This window comes from Eptatretus burgeri, chromosome 1 (genome assembly GCF_056783735.1).
Source record: "Eptatretus burgeri isolate ZD-2024b chromosome 1, Ebu_testis_v1, whole genome shotgun sequence".
Lineage (NCBI taxonomy): Eukaryota > Metazoa > Chordata > Myxini > Myxiniformes > Myxinidae > Eptatretus > Eptatretus burgeri.
The window spans coordinates 164,280,845-164,298,344 of NC_140961.1; the positions used below are offsets into that span (position 1 = coordinate 164,280,845).

Here is a 17,500-nt window from a genome sequence, read left to right on the forward strand (position 1 = left end):
CTCTCACCTCTCTCAAAAATCCCCCCTCACCTTTCTCCCACCTTTCATCCCCCTCACTCTTCCTTCTCAAAGTTGCCCCCCTCTCATCCACCAACCTGCCTCCCTCCACTGCCCTCTCACCTCCATCTCTTCACTCCACCTCCTCAAATCCTCAACTGCCTTCTTCCTTGTCTCTTGTCCCCCTCTCCCCCAGCACCACAGAGCCTTTTCTCCTCATTCGGCCCCCTCCCCTCGCTGTTCTGCAATACCCCACACTCCTTCAGCAACCCTCCTTACCTGCCCCCCTCGTCCCTTGTCCTACCCTCCCCCTCCCCCTCCACCTCCTGCACCCAAAGCCTCCTCTCCTTCCTCTTCATTAAAAGTGTGGACCTCAAATATCCGGGGCCTTCGCTCAAACCTTTCAGATCTTTCCATACAGGTTGCCACTGACAAACCAGACATTATCTGCCTAACAGAAACTTTCCTCTCCCAAGACGTGTCTGACTCCCAAGTATCTCTCCCTGGCAACTCCCTCTTACGGTATGACAGACCTGAGCCTCGTCCTGGTGGAGGTGTTGCTCTCTTCATCAAAGACTCTATTCCTCACTCTCCATGCACTGCTCTCACTCCCCCACACCCCCAGGAATACCTCTGGCTTCGGCTTCCCCTCCACTCCCACCTCATGTTTATATGTGTACTGTACCGTCCACCGAACAGTGATGACTCCATCTACATCTCACTATCCGAAAACATGGACCATCTTCTATCTTCTCATCCAAACTCTCTCTTCCTCTTATGTAGTGACTTCAATTGTCATCACGCCAGTTGGCTAGGTGTGGGTACCTCTCTCACCTGCCATGGCACCTCAGCAAAAGCTTTCTGCGACTCATTGGGACTGACTCAATGGGTCAACTTCCCGACCCGGATCTCAACCAATGGTACTCCATCTCTTCTGGATCTGATTTTGACAAATTTCCCTGACAATATCTGCTGCTCTTCCTTCGCTCCAATTGGTTCTTCTGACCACGTCCTTGTTAAAGTGGACATCTCTCTGGCTGTTATCAGAGAACCACCTCACCGCCGTCGAGTCTGGCATTTCACTCAAGCCGACTGGCAGGGTCTCCGAGCAGCCATCAAACTTACAGACTGGTCTCCTATCACTACTTTCTCAAACATCAACTCATCCTGGGAATTCTTTCAAAGAAACTTGCTCTCCCTCATGCACAGATTTATCCCCTCTCGTGTTCAGTTGTCTTACCCTTCCTCCCGCCCTAGGTTTACTGAAGCTTGTGGCGAGGCAGTTGTCCTGAAACAACTTGCCTTTGCCTCATCGAAAGCAAACCCAACTGAGGGCAATCTCAGTTCTTTCCACAAAGCTTGGAACAAGTGTGTATCTACCCTCAGGAGAGCCAGAAAACAACATCTTTCTCATCTCAAGTCTGAACTCTCAAACCTCTCTCCCTCCTCAAAATCCTGGTGGCGTTTAATCAAATCTGTTTCTGGTGTATGTTCCCCCTCCATCCCCTCCCTTACCTCAAATGGCCGCACTGCTGATTCCACACGTGATAAAGCTGAATGTCTAAACTCGGTGTTTGCAGCTAAATCTTGTGTCCTAAACCCATCACTATCTCTACCCACTTTACCCAGTCGCACCCAACTGTCCCTGGACTCTGTATCCTTTTCTCCTGACAAGGTGGAGAGCTTGCTTTCAAACCTCGAGTCAGATTCTGCAACCGGTCCAGACGGCATCAGCCCACGTGTCCTCAAAGCCTGCTCTTCTGCTCTTGCTCACCCTCTCTCTGTTCTATTCACCCTCTCATTTGCCCAAGGTCATCTGCCATCTGCTTGGAAATCTGCTAACATCACTGCCCTGCATAAAAAAGGTGCAAAAACAGATCCCTATAACTACAGACCAATCAGCCTTCTCCCAATCATCAGCAAGGTGATGGAATCCATCATCGCCTCAGATATGAAATCCTTCCTCTTCTCCAATGGCTTGATTTCCAATCATCAATTTGGTTTCAGACCAGGTCACTCTACCCTGGATATGCTGCTTCTGCTCTCCCATCAATGGATGGAGGTCCTCAATGCCAGACAGGAAATCCGAGCCGTATCCCTGGACATATCACGTGCTTTTGACACAGTCTGGCACCCTGCCCTACTCACCAAACTCTCTTCCCATGGTATTCAAGGCCATCTCCACTCATGGCTCGCAGACTTCCTCTCCTGTCGCAGTCAACGTGTGGCCCTAAATGGAGTTCTTTCATCCCCTCTTCCTGTGCAGGCTGGAGTTCCTCAAGGTAGCGTTCTGGGCCCTGTTCTTTTTCTGGTTTTCATCAATGATCTCTCGGACTCTCTGGAAAATCCTCTATTTCTCTTTGCCGACGACTCCACCCTCTGCCGTACCATCTGTCATCCCTCAGACCGGCAAGCAGCAGCTTCTTCACTCACTGCAGATCTGGATAAAATCACAAACTGGTCCAACACGTGGAACATGTCTTTCAATCCAGACAAATCTCACACTCTCACTATGTCTCTTCGAAAGGACCGTTTACAAAACCCCCCATCCACTTTCTCAACAATCCTCTGGAAGAAGTCTTTTCTTTCAAGCTTCTAGGTCTCACTATCTGCCATGACCTTTCCTGGGAAAGTCACATTTCCAACCTCGCCTCAAAAGCCAGTCGCCGACTGGGAATCCTCCGTCGTGCTAAGTCCTTCCTCGGCCCTCTTGAGCTCCTGACCACTTACAAAGCTTTTGTCCGTAGCCTGATGGAGTACTGCTCTCCCCTCTGGGCTGGTGCTCCTTCCTCCCACCTTTCTCGGCTTCACGCTGTCGAAACCAGGGCATTTAAGATCATCGGCATCTCCCGCAATGAAGCTGAGTCTTTGGGCCTCTCACTCAATCACCGCAGGTTGGTCGGTGGTCTTTCTGTCTTCTACCGACTCCTCTCCAGCCTTGCCCCCCTGCTCTCTCTGCGATTTGTCCCCACCACATTTCCACAGGGCGCTCAAGGTCCGCCAACAACCCCCTTCTGGTAAAACTACCAAAATCACGAATCACTGCTCATCTTCACTCTTTCATTCCTCTTTTTCCCGCCTTTGGAATAAACTTCCTCACTCTATTCTTTCCCATTCTTCCCTCCAGGCTTTCAAAACAGCTGTTCACCACCACCTCTTATCTTCCCCCATCCAAATCCTCGATCTTTTCTACCCCCGATAATCCACCCAAGCCCACTTCCTTCATTTCTCCTACTTTCCTTCCTGAAAGTCCCTGAAATGTCCATCTTCTCTTCGCCATGTTCCCCGTCCCATCCCCATCCCTCTCCCTTCCACAGTTCACCTAATGTGTCTGTTCCCCACTGTTTTGTCCCTTCCACTCCCGCCCCTCTTGTCTCATGCCTCCTTGCTGTGAGTTGTGTGTTAGCTCTCATACGAGCCTCGACCAAGGTATACAAAAAAAAAAAAAAATACTTTTGTGATTTCTGTGTGGAATAAGCTCGGATTTCGTACTTTTTTCGGCTTTTTTTGTATTGTTCCGCTGCAGGCCAGGGGGATGCATGTGTGGATGTCAGGCAATTTTTTTTGGTTTCGGCAATTTTCTGGAAGAAATAGTGCATTGTTTTGGGGTGGGGGGGGGTGCAAGTATCCCAGTATTTTTGGCCACGAAAGTATCCATCTTGTCCATCCTTGGCATTCTCCCCTACCCCTCATCGTTACCTGCATCCCTTGTTTGTCTGTCTCTGTCTACTTTCTCCCTCTGCCTGACTATTGGTGTTTCCCCTCTCTCCAAGCTGCTGTTCCCTTTATAATGTTGGGTCCTGATTTGTTCTGTGTCATCGCTCCTCCACGAGCCGAGACAATGTAAATTAAAAAAGTCCTTTCTTTCAAGCTTTTGGATCTCACGATCTGCCATGACCTTTCCTGGGAAAGCCACATTTCCAAGCTGGCCTCCAAAAGCAGTCGTCGACTGGGTTTTCTCCATTGTGCAAAGTCCTTCATTGGCACATCTGAGCTCCTAACCATATACAAAGCTTTCGTCCGCAGCCTGATGGAGTACTGCTCTCCCCTCTGGGCTGGTGTTCCTGCCTCTCACCTTTCTCAGCTTCACGCTGTGGAAAGCAATGCTTTTGGAATCATTGGCATCTCCCACGATGAGGCTAAGTCTTTGGATCTCTCACTCTCTCATATTTTCACAGGTGCTCAAGGTCCGCCAGTAACCCCCTCTAGTGAACCAACCAAAATCAAGAATCACTGCTCCCCTTCATGCTTTCATTCCTCTTTTTTGCCTGCCTCTGGAACAAACTCCCACACACTTTTCAATCCCACTCCTCCCTGCAGGTCTTCAAAACAGCTGTTCACCACCATCTATCTTCCCCCATCCAAAACCATGATCTTTTCTACCCCCGTTAATCCACCCCAAACTCTTTCAAAATTCCCTGCTTTCCTTCCTGAAATTCCCTTTAGTGTCCATCCTGTTTACCCCGTGTACCCTGCCCCATCCCTCTCCCTTCCACAGATCTCACGTCTCTGTTCCCCACTGTTTTGTGCTTCCCTCTCCCAACCCTCTTGTCTCCTGCTCCCTTTGTTATACGCTGTGTGCTCTTACACAAGCCGTGACAATCTAAAAAAAAAAAAAAAAAATGCCAAAGGGTAATCCTAAAGGGTAATCCTAAAGGGTAATCCTAAAGGGTAATCCTAAAGGGTAATTCTAAAGGGTGATTCTAAAGGGTGATTCTAAAGGGTGATTCTAAAGGGTGATTCTAAAGGGTGATTCTAAAGGGTGATTCTAAAGGGTGATTCTAAAGGGTGATTCTAAAGGGTGATTCTAAAGGGTGATTCTAAAGGGTGATTCCAGAGGGTAATCAAAAGGTAATTTCAAATGGTACTTCTCAAGGGGGATTCTCGAGGGGGGTTTTCAAGGGGGAGTTCTGAAGGTTAATTATAAAGGGTTCTCAAGGGTATTTCTGTAATGTAATAATATGGCGTTCTGAAGGGTTATTCCAAATGGTGATTCTGAAGGGTTCTAAAGGGGAGTTCCAGAACGGGATTCCAAAGGGGGAGTTCTGGAGGGCGTTTCTGAAGGGTGATTCGAAAGGGTAATTGTGAGGCATTTTTTTTTTTGCACACCTTGTCGAGGCTCATATGAGAGCTAACACACAACGCACAGCAAGGGGGGCATGGAACAAGAGGGGCGGGAGAGGGAAGGACAAAACAGTGGGGAACAAAGACATTCGGAGATCTGTGGAAGGGAGAGGGATGGGGCGGGGAATGTGGTGAATACAAGATGGACATTACAGGGACTTTCAGGGAGGAAAGCAGAGAATTTGAAGGAGGTGGGCTTGGGTGGATTATCGGGGATAGAAAAGATCGAGGATTTGGATGGGGGACGATAAGAGGTGGTGGTGAACAGCTGTTTTGAAGGCCTGGAGGGAAGAATGGGATTGAATGGAGTGAGGGTGTTTATTCCAAAGGCAGGAAAAAAGAGGAATGGAAGAGTGAAGGTGAGCAGTGATTCGTGATTTTGGTAGTTTTAACAGCAAGGGGTTGTTGGCGGACCTTGAGTGCCCTGCGGAAATATGGTGGGGACAAATCGCAGAGAGAGCAGGGGGGGAGTGAGGCTGGAGAGGAGACTGTAGAAGACAGAAAGACCACCGACCAGCCTGCGGTGAGAGAGCGTGAGAGGCCCAAAGACTCAGCCTCATTGCGGGAGATGCCAATGATCCAAAATGCCTAGGTTTCCACAGCCTGAAGCCGAGAAAGGTGGGAGGCAGGAGGACCAGTCCAGAGGGGAGAGCAGTACTCCATCAGGCTGCGGACGAAAGCTTTGTAAGTGGTCAGGAGCTCAGGTAGGCCGAGGAAGGACTTTGCACAACGGAGGATTCCCAATCGGCGACTGGCTTTGGAGGCGAGGTTTGAAATGTGGCTTTCTCAGGAAAGGTCATGGCAGATAGTTTGAACCAGAAGTTTGAAATAAAGGACTTCTTCCAGCGGATTGTTGAGAAAGTAGATTGGGGGGGGGGGGTCAAAACGGTCCTTTTAGAGAGTCATAGTGAGAATATGAGATTTGTCCGGATTGAAGGATATGTTCCACGTGTTGGACCAGTTTGTGATTTTACCCAGATCTGCAGAGAGCGATGGAGCTGCTACTTGCCGGTCTGAGGGATGACAGATGGTACGGCAGAGGGTGGAGTCATCAGGAAAGAGAAAAAGAGGATTTTCCAGAGAGTCAGAGAGATCATTGATGAAAACCAGAAAAAGAACAGGGCCCAGAACGCTGTCCTGAGGAACTTCAGCCTGGACAGGAAGAGGAGATGAGAGAACTCCATTTAGGGTGACACGTTTATTGTGACAGGAGAGGAAGTGTGTGAGCCATGAGTGGAGATGTCCTTGGATACCATAGGAAGAGAGTTTTGTGAGCATGCAGAGTGCCAGACCGTGTCAAAAGCATGTGATATACCTGGGGATATGGCTCTGATTTCATGTCCGGCATTGAGGACCTCCATCCATTGTTGGGAGAGCAGAAGCAGTATATCCAGGGTAGAGTGACCTGGTGTGAAACCAAATTGATGATCAGAAATCAAGCCATTGGAGAAGAGGAAGGATTTAATGTCTGAAGCGACGATGGATTCCACAACCTTGCTGATGATTGGGGGAAGGCTGATTGGTCTGCAGTTGCAGGGATCTGTTTTTGCACCTTTTTTATGCAGGGCGGTGATGTTTGCTGATTTCCAAGCAGATGGCAGATGACATTGAGCAAATGAGAGGGTGAATAGAACAGAGAGAGCGTGAGCAAGAGCAGAGGAGCCGATTTTTAGGACACGTGGGCTGATGCCGTCTGGACCGGTTGCATAATCTGAGTCGAGGTTTGACAGCAAGCTCTCCACCTTGTCAGGAGAAAAGGACACAGAGTCCAGGGACAGTTTGCTGCGACTGGGTAAGGTGGGTACAGAAAGCGATGGGTTTCGCACACAAGATTTTGATGCAAACACCGAGTTTAGGCATTCAGCCTTTTCACGTGCGGTATCAGCAGTGCGGCCATTTGAGGTATGGGAGGGGATGGAGGGGGTTTGATTCCTCACACCAGAAACTCACACCTGGCAATCACGAATCACTCACACCAGAGACAAATTTGATTTGACGCCACCAGGATTTGGAGGAGGGAGAGAGGTTTGAGAGTTCAGACTTGAGCTTAGAAAGATGTTTTCTGGTTCTCCTGAGGGTAGAGACACACTTGTTCTGAGCTTTATGGAAGGAACTGAGATTACCCTCAGTTGAGTTTGCTTTCCATGAGGAAAAGGCAAGTTGTTTCAGGACAACTGCCTCGCCACAAGCTTCAGTGAACCATGGGCAGGAGGAAGGGAAGGACAACTGAAGAGGAGAGGAGATAAATCTTTGCATGAGGGAGAGCAAGTTTCTTTGAAAGAATTCCCAGGATGAGTTGATGTTGGAGAAAGTAGCGATGGGGGACCAGTCTCGAAGTTTGATGGTTGCTTAGAGACCCTGCCAGTCAGCCCGAGTGAAATGCCAGACTCGACGGCGCTGATGTGGTTTTCTGATAACAGCCAGAGAGATGTCCACTTTGACAAGCACGTGGTCAGAAGAACCGATTGGAGCGGAGGAAGAACAGCAGATATTGTCAGGGAAATTTGTCAAAATCAGATCCAGAAGAGATGGAGTACCATTGGTTGGGATCCGGATCGGGAAGTTGACCGATTGAGTCAGTCCCAATGAGTCGCAGAAGTCTTTTTCTGATGTTCCTCGACAGGTGAGAAGGGTACCCACACCCAGCCAACTGGCATGATGACAATTGAAGTCACCACATAAGAGGAAGAGAGAGTTTGGATGAGAAGATAGGAGTTGGTCCATGTTTTTGGATAGTGAGGTGTAAATGGAGTCATCACTGTTTGGTGGATGGTTCAGTCCACATGTAAACATGAGGTGGGAGTGGAAGGGTAGCCATAGGCAGAGGTATTCCTGGGGGTGTTGGGGAGTGAGGGCAGTGCATGGAGAGTGAGGAATTGAGTCTTTGATGAAGAGAGCAACTCCTCCACCAGGACGAGGCTCAGGTCTGTCATACCGGAGGAGGGAGTAACCAGGGAGAGATACTTGGGAGCCAGAGACGTCTTGAGGGAGGAAAGTTTCTGTTTGGCAGATTATGTTTGGTTTGTCAGTGGCAACCTGTATGGAAAGATCTGTCATGTTTGAGCGAAGGCCCCAGATATTTGAGGTCCACACTTAATGAAAAGGGAGGGGAGGAGGCTTTGGATGCAGGGGATGGGAGATGAGGAAAGGGGGAGGGTTGGACAAGGGAGGACAGGGGGAGGGTTGGACAAGGGTGGATGGGGGGAGGTAAGGAGAGTTGGTGAAAGAGTGTGGGGGATTGCAGAATCGCTTGTGGAGGGAGCCGGATGAAGAGGAGAAAAGGCTCTGTGGTGCTGGGTGAAATGGAGGGGGGGAAGGCAGTTGAGCATTTGAGGAGGTGGAGTGATGAGATGGAGGTGAGAGGGCAGGGGAAGGAGGCAGCTTTGTGGATGTGAGTGGTGAGAGTTGAGGGAGAAAGGTGAGGGGGAAGTTTTTGAGAAAGGTGAGAGGGAAGCTTGGAGGGAGAAGAGTGTGGTGGTTGCATTGAGAGGGACGAGTGAGTTGGCACTGAAGTTGGAAAAAAAGAATGGTTGATGGAAAGTGATCATTCATTGCACACTGTGTTTTTTGAAATTTTTAGTTCAGAAATGAGATGAAAGCCAATTCTTGATGGATGCAATAAAGGCGAATTAAGAGAATGGAGAGAAGAAATGCTGTCACAGTTGGATTTGTTTAGACAAGGAATGAAGGAAAGGTCGAATTGAGAGCAGTCTCTTGAAATAGAAAAAGTCGTGAATTACGATACAATCATGAGAACCACACTTGTGAAAGAGGAAGATGAAGCATTTTAGAGATTGTTTTTATTTTTATTATTGTCATTATTATTATTATTATTATTATTATTATTATTATTATTACTATTACTCCTATTTTTTGAGAGAGCTTTCATCAGATTAGGAAATGGAAAGGTTGTAGAAAAAAATCGTGAGGTGAATGGTGAATTTGGATCAGTAAACGTAGAGGGTGGAAACAGATCACGTGGTTACGGAGGAAGCAGGTGGCTATGGGAGGTGTATCGTCAAAAGTGAATATATTTATTTTAAATAAGGATTGCGTAACATTCGGAAAAGGGGAAGGTTGAACTAAAATTGTGGAGGTGTGTGGTGAATTTGGAACGGTAAACGCAGAGTGAAGCTGATGGATCGATGAAAACTATGAGGAAGAGGGTAGAGAGAGACACATGGTTAGAGGAGGTGTATGTATAGAAAGGATACAAGGAAAAAACTTTTTTTTTTTGAAGATGAGGTAAGATTCGGGAATGGAAGGTTGTCGGAAGAAATCATGAAGGTAATGTTAAGAGTGGGTAAGTTCAAGGAGAAGAAAGGTGGTGTGCCGGCAGAATGAGGAAGAAGAAGAAGAAGAAGAATAAGAAGGATCGGGATTCGTGGGTTTTCAGGGAGAAAGGTAGTTTTTTTTTTGGTTTTTCCTTTAAATTTAAGACAAGAAACAGTGTTTAGTTGGGAGGAATGGGGGTGTTGGAAAAGTGGGGAAAATAGGAATTGAAGGTAATTGGGAGAGAATACATATAAAAACGATCATACACCTGGAGGGGAAGGATGGGTAAGCTTCAAGGAACCTGGAAAGACGAGGTCGACGAAAATTCACAAAATAGCACGATTTTTGAAACAAAACCGAATTCCGAATGCACAGAAACATGTAGGTGAGAAAATAAAGTTAAAACTGGACAAATAACGACTGGAAACTTAACTTTGAGAAAGTCGGCAGAGACCCCTGTGAGAACCTGCCGTTGCTGCAAACCCAGAACCGTTGCTGCAAAACTTCAATAATTTTCTTCCCATTTTCATGATGTTGAGTTTTGTGCATAGATTGGAGATGGCGACACATTTTCTTAATTTCTACTCTTTCCCTAACTGTTGAAGGTCAAGGTCATATGGTGTTCTGAAAAAAAAAATAAGGCCATCATTGGATCCTGGGCCAAGGATAAGTTGCATGCGATCGCCAAGGGAAAGCCTCCCTCAGTAGGGAGAGGCCTTCCCTTGGCGATCGCTTTGTGATTGCAGATATGTAGATTTTTTTGTTGTCTTTCTTTCTCCTGTTTGTGGAGCTGCCTTCTGCAGGCTGTACAATCCCATTTTCACCTCCAGGGATTCAAATTGGCAGTTTGTCATCATCTCGTGTCATCCCCCATCTTTACCTGCAATTTGTTTCTCTTTCCGTTACGCCGACCATCTAACTTGCTGATCTCCTCCTCCCCTTTGCATCTTGTATCCTCGCTTCTTGATGCCACCTGCTGCCCCACTGTGAGCTTTCACTTTGTATGTTAAAAAGGCTGGTAATGTTGTAATTTCCAATTCCTTGTGAACAATCTTCACCTCACCTGTTGTTGGTTTCTGAATTGCATGACTTTTTGAAAACCAGAAAAACCAGTGGCTGCTCCAAGCATGTGGTGCACCATCATGGTCACAAAACGGTATTAAGGGAAGGTAAAGTTAAACTGAGATGCATTTAATAGATATACGAGGAAACAATGTTTTCGTTTTTCTCATTTGTGGAACTTTTTGCATTTTCATTGGCAATTCCGGCAAGTTTAGAGTGCCGTTTCCATGCGATCAAGTTCTGGTATTTTTTGTGTTCCCTGTGATGTTTTTTTTGGTGGGGGTGGGGGGGGATGTGGCAACATGCAACAACAATTTTAAATCTTCTGCGTCGCCTGGAGCAGTCATACGGCTGTGTCATGATGAGAAAAGTGCATCTTCTCTGAATGTTTGTTAATTTGAGTGTGTTTTGTGTGCCCCTGGCATAAGCATGGAAGGGTTATCCTCAGTGTTTGCTCTCTGTATCTGTGCTCAGATTAGTGTTAAGGTTATGTTGGGAACAATGAAAATCACAATTTTCAAGAAATCGTTCATGGCTTTCATTGGGAGCAAAATTATCATTTGTGATTCCTCCACACAGTGCCGACAATGAATTGCTACCAAAACGGGAGTTGACAGTTGGAATTTATTTTAAATATCTCGTGTTTGTTCATGCATTTTAGTATGTTTGTCCAAAAAAAAAAAAAACATTCTCCCTTCCATGCTTATGCCAGTGGCACACAAAACGTGAATGACGCGCTGCTCCGGCACATGCTCCCACACCTGACCTGACCTGACACTTTGATGTAACGCCCTATCGAAGAAGCACCAATCCAGAAATTTTCTAGTTGTCCGAAAATCGAACCCAAACTCCACATCTCAAAGGTCAGTGCGCTACCTTTATGCAATCCTGTTGGACTGCTTTTGTTCATAAAATGGCTGTATGCTGTGTTGCAGGCGCTTTGGGGCAATTCGATGATGCAGCCAGGCCCTTCAGCACTTGAACAGCTCTTGCTGCAGCAAAAGCAGAAGCAACAATCAGGACCACGACCACCACACTGAGACCTCTACCACCTGATCAGCTTGGCCATCAACTTGAATTTGGCCCCACTGGCCTGTCCGCCAACCCGAAGGCTTTACGCCATGGCGTGCACTGTATTCCCCGTTGCTCACCCCGACTCGGGCATTTGAGAGCAGGGATACTATTTGGTCATGGGTTTCGTGCATGTTTGACACATTGTCTATCACCCGGTTTTACTCTTAATATTTAATTATTTTATTTCTTTTTGTCAGAGAGGGGAGGGTGGGAGGTGGGGGTGGGATATTGAAACAGTTGAAATGGGGTCAGGCAATTTGAGTTATCAAATGGGGATTGATGAAACAGTAAAAGTTGCTGTGAGGAAGGAATATGTGGTTCCCTTTCGGTTCGTTTTGCATCGAAGGTGACATCTAGACCATATCCACATACTGAAACACCTTTTCTCAATGCTTGTTTCATCCATACTTACCCCCCTTGGCGTGTAAGGCTCGTGGTGTTTGTACTTGAGCCACCTTCATTTTTGGAGTCTTGTCAGTCCTACTGAGTTTAGTTACATTCACACATTGCTGACTTTGTTGCGCCGGGAGCCAAATTGTCTGCACCGTCAAAGCAGTCTTGTATCCCCGGTCGCGGTTGCTGCAGATTGTGGTTCCAGATTGGTGCTGTGGCGTGTGGCGTACATGATGTAAAAGCAGAAATGGTTTCGGGAGATGTTTTAGTTTGTGTCTCCCATTGGTGTGCCGTTGGTTCAGCAGTCCCTTGTTCGCTGTTGTTCCTGCTACGCTGTTCCAAGTCCAATCACCATCAGCTCTCGAGGCTGATTTTCATTTAAGGATTTCTTTGTACTTTTCCCATGCATACAATTTTTGATAGCTGTGCGATTGTCTACTAGTTTCCTAGGGCATCATGGGAGTAAGAAGTTTCTGGTTTTTATGGGAAAATTGGTTTGGAGAAGCCCGTCATACCTACACACAACGTGCGTGATCAGGCGTAGAGCCAGGATATTTTTGAGCCTTGTTGGAGTGAGAAAAATGGATACCTGATATTTCTTACAACATCAACAGCCTGGTTGGTGTGGTGTGAAATCTCACCAAGATAAACGTGCTGAAAAGAGCTTCCCACATGCTGGAGTATCACCAGGCTCTCTGCTTGGAAATGAACCTGCTTTGCATAAGCGAAAGGATTTTGGCCGTATAACCGTGTTTTGGGGCCACTTCACACTGCGGGAGCTCCTACTTAACTCCTTATGTTTTTCTCCCTTTCCTATTTTACCATTACTCCTTCTTATTCGTGTGCAATCACAACTAGTGTGGGGCACTTGAATATGCTACCGAAGAGGAAGAAAAGAAAGAAAAAAAAAAAACCTGCGAGGTTTACACACAGCTTGTTGTGTAGTTTCTGTGCTGTTGTAGATTAACACGTGATGGTCTGCACATGAGTTTGAAACCTCCAATAGAGCTGCCATCCAACATGACATTGTTCCCCACCCACCCTGTTTTCAATTGGATTGAAAACTATTCCAGCACCGTATGCGACCTTCAATGCATTGAAGTGTCCTGTTCAAAGATGGCAGCCAGGACAAAAGTAATCGAAATGTGCTGTTTGTTGCACGTGGTTTATTATTTTATTTTGACAACTACATTTGCTGCCATTTACAATGAATATGCATATTTGCTAAATTGACTTGGGCTGTTGGAAAACATAACATCATGAACAGGTTTCCTTTGAGTTTTGGCCATTTGTGAATTTTTTTTTTCCTTGTTCTCGATCTCGGCTTCTTCAGCGAGTGCTCTACGCTGTGCTGCACCACATGACCTTCATCTGCACATCTGACAAGTTGTTTGAATGGAATTCTCCGTGTTCTGCACATTTAGGTCGACGATGCATCTGGATTTTTGCCCGTTGTTTTGTCAAGTTTGATTGCCACCTCTCAAAGGGAAGTGCAGTATAAAGAACTTGCCTTTCCTTTTTTTCATGATAATGTTCCTCAAAATTTCAGTGGAGAAGTGGTTTTGGCACATGGTGTCACTTTCATCCATTGCCATCCTCATGATGGTTATTTGTTTGAAAGATATATTTTGGCAATATTTGAATTCTAAACTCGTTCCTCCTGCCCTGGCCATCCTTATCCAGAGTTACAAATGAAATATGTTGCAAGCACCCTGCAACCCATGGCCAGTCATGAAGTGTGTTAAACATTTTCTATGTAAGATTCTGCTCTGTGCAGTTCAACATCACTGTTGTACCGCTTCAGCGATACATTAATAGTTGCCCGTTAACGACAGTAAACAACGCATCCGTTTTTATGAGTTCTTCGCAGCCATAAGTGGTTATTTAAAGACAAAAAATCTTGGCAGTGTGGCTCCAGTTTGTGGATGCTCAGAAATGGTATTGAGGTAAAGAAAGAAGTGTTTATGAGAGTGGTGTTCTGAAGGAAAAGCTGCACCAAGGTAATGGGTACTTGAGGGGTGGTGGACGTAGTATGAGCTACATGTCAGAGTTGTGATATTTGAGTAACATTGCCAGTGAAACCCCCAAGATGTCGTTTAAAAAAAAAACTTATTTGACTTGTGACTGCTTAGCTTAACTTCTCATTGAAATTCATACCTAAAACTTCATGTCCATCTTGCAGGCCCGGTGCTTCCAATAAAAAGGCTGCTTCAAAGGCTTAGTCCTCATTCTTTATGCTTCCAAAAAATGAATGTGCCTCGCTTTTACATATGTGGCACCTGGCTGCTGGCTTACATCATCCGTGGAGACACAGTGACGGCACTGATCCCGAGTCCACTCCTTCAGGGCAAGAATGTGTTTTTTTTTTGGGCTCAGGCACTCAAAAAAAATTGGCCTACTGTTTGCAAATGATGGCAATCTTTACCATCCATTATGAAAAACCACACACTCCATGATGCAACGTCCTGTTTTTTTTGTATACCTTGCCAACACAACGCACATCAAGGGGGGCGGGAGTGGGAAGATCGGTGGAAGGGAGAGAGATGTGGTGGGGAACTTGGGGAATACACAATGGACATGCAGGAAATTTGAAGTAGGTGGGTTTGGGGTCGAAAAGAGATGGTGGTGAACAGCTGTTTTGAAGACCTGGACGGAAGAGTGGGATTGAAGAGAGTGTGGGAGTTTGTTCTAAAGGCAGGAAAAAGAGGAGTAAAGGTGAGCAGTGATCCATGATTTTGGTAGTTTTACCAAAAGGGATTATTGGGAGACCTTGAGCGCCTTACGGAAATATGGTGGGGACAAATTGCAGACAGAGCGGTGGGGGGGGGCGGAGAGGTGACAGCAGAAGACCACCGACCTCCCTGCGATGAGAGAGTGAGAGGCACAAAGACACCCTCATCGCGGGAGACACCAATGATCCGAAATGCCTTGGTTTTCACACCTTGAAGGTGAGAGGGAGCAGCACCAGCCCAGTGCGGAGAGCAGTACTCCATCAGGCTGCGGACAAAAGCTTTGTATGTGGTCAGGAGCTCAGTTGGGGTGACGGAGGATTTTCAGTCGGTGACTGGTTTTGGAGGCCAGGTTGGAAATGTGGCTTTCCCTGGAAAGATCATGGCAGATAGTGAGACCCAAAAGCTTGAATGAAGGACTTCTTCCAGAGGATTGTTGAGAAGGGGGAGGGGGGTTCCAAACGGTCCTTTCGGAGAGACACAGTGAGAGTGAGATTTGTCAGGATTGAAAGACATGTTCCACGTGTTGGACCAGTTTGTGATTTTTCCCAGATCTGCAGAGAGCGAAGAAGCTGCTGCTTGCCGGTCTGAGGGATGACAGATGGTACGGCAGAGGTGGAGTCATCAGCAAAGGGATATAGAGGATTTTCCAGAGTCAGAGAGATCATTGATGAAAACCAGAAAAAGAACAGGGCCCAGAACGCTGCCCTGAGGAACTCCAGCCTGGACAGGAAGAGGGAATGAAAGAACTCCATTTAGGGCCACACGTTGTCTGCGAGCCATGTGTGGAGTTGGCTTTGGTTACCATAGCAAGAGAGTTTATTGAGCATGGCAGGGTGCCAGACCGTGTTAAAAGCACAACATATGTAAAGGGATATGGCTCTGATATCATGTCCGGCATTGAGAACCTCCATCCATTGTTGGGAGAGCAGAAACAGCATATCCAGGGTAGAGTGACCTGGTCTGAAACCAAATTGATGATCAGAAATCAGGCCATTGGAGAAGAGGAAGGATTTAATGTCTGAAGCGACGATGGATTCCACAACCTTGCTGATGATTGGGAGAAGGCTGATTGGTCTGCAGTTGCAGGGATCAGTTTTAACACCTTTTTTATGCAGAGCGGTAATGTTTGCTGATTTCCAAGCATATGGCAGATGACCGTGAGCAACAGCAGAGGAGCAGGTTTTTCGGACACGTGGGCTGATGCCGTCTGGACCGGTTGCAGAATCTGAGTCGAGGTTTGACAGAAAGCTCTCCACCTTGTCAGGAAAAGTACACAGAGCCCAGGAACAGTTGGGTTCGATTGGGTAAGGTGGGTACAGAAAGAAATGGGTTTCGGATGCAAGATTTCGATGCAAACACCGCGTTTCGGCAGGCATTCATGCCAGGAATGAGACCAAGACTGGATGGGTCAAAGTAGAGTGCTTTACCTCTGAGCTAATTTCAAGGGAAAACAAAAGCAAATATCAAAATCGTTCTGAGATACTGCACAGATCGGTCATGGAATGAGCCGCTCCGGTTGATGTTAATGTTGTTTCGCTTCAACACCCTTGATCAAATATGGAATAAAGATTCGTCAGATGTTGCAATTGTCCTGCTTTTAAGTCACGGTGTTGTGACGTCTGATTTTTGATTGGTGCACCAAACAAACTACGTTGAGTCCCAGTGAAAACAGTTTCGCCAGGTCAAGTCAAATCCGATCGGTGACTTGCTGCAGGTACTATTAGGCCACAAGTGTTTTTTTCACTCCAAGTATGCTATCGAATGACACATTAAAAGTCACTGAAAATCCAAGTGGGGGAACATGTTTATTTTTCAAGATGGCTGCCAAAACTGATACTTTTAGAATCAGCCCGATATCGGCAAGTAATAGTGCTAAAAATATATGTGAAACACTTAGGTACATGTTATTGGACACTTTTTATACGATATATATATATATATATAGATATATATATATATATATATATATATATTTCTTCTTTCGGCTGCTCCCGTGAGGGTCACCACAGCGGATCATCGCTTATGATGCGCTTAATGATTTGGCACAGGTTTTACGCCGGATGCCCTTCCTGACGCCAACCCTGGTCACCTCTTACGACACACAGGGATATGGTACACCTATTCTAACCGGGGCATACACCGGGACCAGTGTCACTCATTTCGCCGACCTCGGAAGGATGACAGGCTGAGTCAACCCCCTGGTGTTAATTCAGCAGCCAACGGGGCTTGAACTCAGGACACTGGGATCCCAAGCCGCCACCCTAACCACTTAGCCAACACCAGGCTTAGCCAACACCAGGCTTTGTCGGTATATATATATATATATATATATATATATATATATATATATATATATATATATATATATATATATATATATATATATATATATATATATATATATATATATATATATATATATATATATATATATATATATATTAATATATATATATATATATATATATATATATATATATATATGTATATATATATTTTTTTTTTTTTAACAAAAATATAAACGCACCAAGCGCAAAAATATAAACGCACCAAGCGATTGTTACTATTTTACCTCGAACTCATTAATACTAAATCTTCACAACAATTTGGTTATAGAATCCATGACAATTGAGCATTAAATTTCAAAGAGTTCCTTGAGAATTCTGGCGACAGTCTTTGCGCTACAACAGCCGACACAACCGAGGTGTCACTGTCAGAGTTCACACAGTCAGTAGCGGGTGTGTCCACCGTTGGCGTCGCGCAGAGCGGTGCTACTCCGGCGCATGGACATCACCAGATTATCGATGGTGGCCTGAGGGATGTTTTCCCATTCCTCCTGGAGA

The 17,500-nt window shown here is 46.1% G+C and overlaps 1 protein-coding gene across 2 annotated transcripts in view; it reads left to right on the plus strand.

Moving 5' to 3' along the window:
- LOC147035918 (nonsense-mediated mRNA decay factor SMG7-like) overlaps window positions 1-14,140 on the plus strand; it is a 153,695-nt gene extending 139,555 nt beyond the window's left edge. For both annotated transcript variants that reach the window (XM_085848444.1, XM_085848440.1), the window contains exon 13: window positions 11,394-14,140. In XM_085848444.1, the coding sequence (XP_085704570.1) occupies window positions 11,394-11,498 (105 nt within the window). In that variant the 3' untranslated portion in view covers window positions 11,499-14,140. The remainder of the gene's footprint in view (window positions 1-11,393) is intronic.
- Window positions 14,141-17,500: the final 3,360 nt, after the last annotated feature.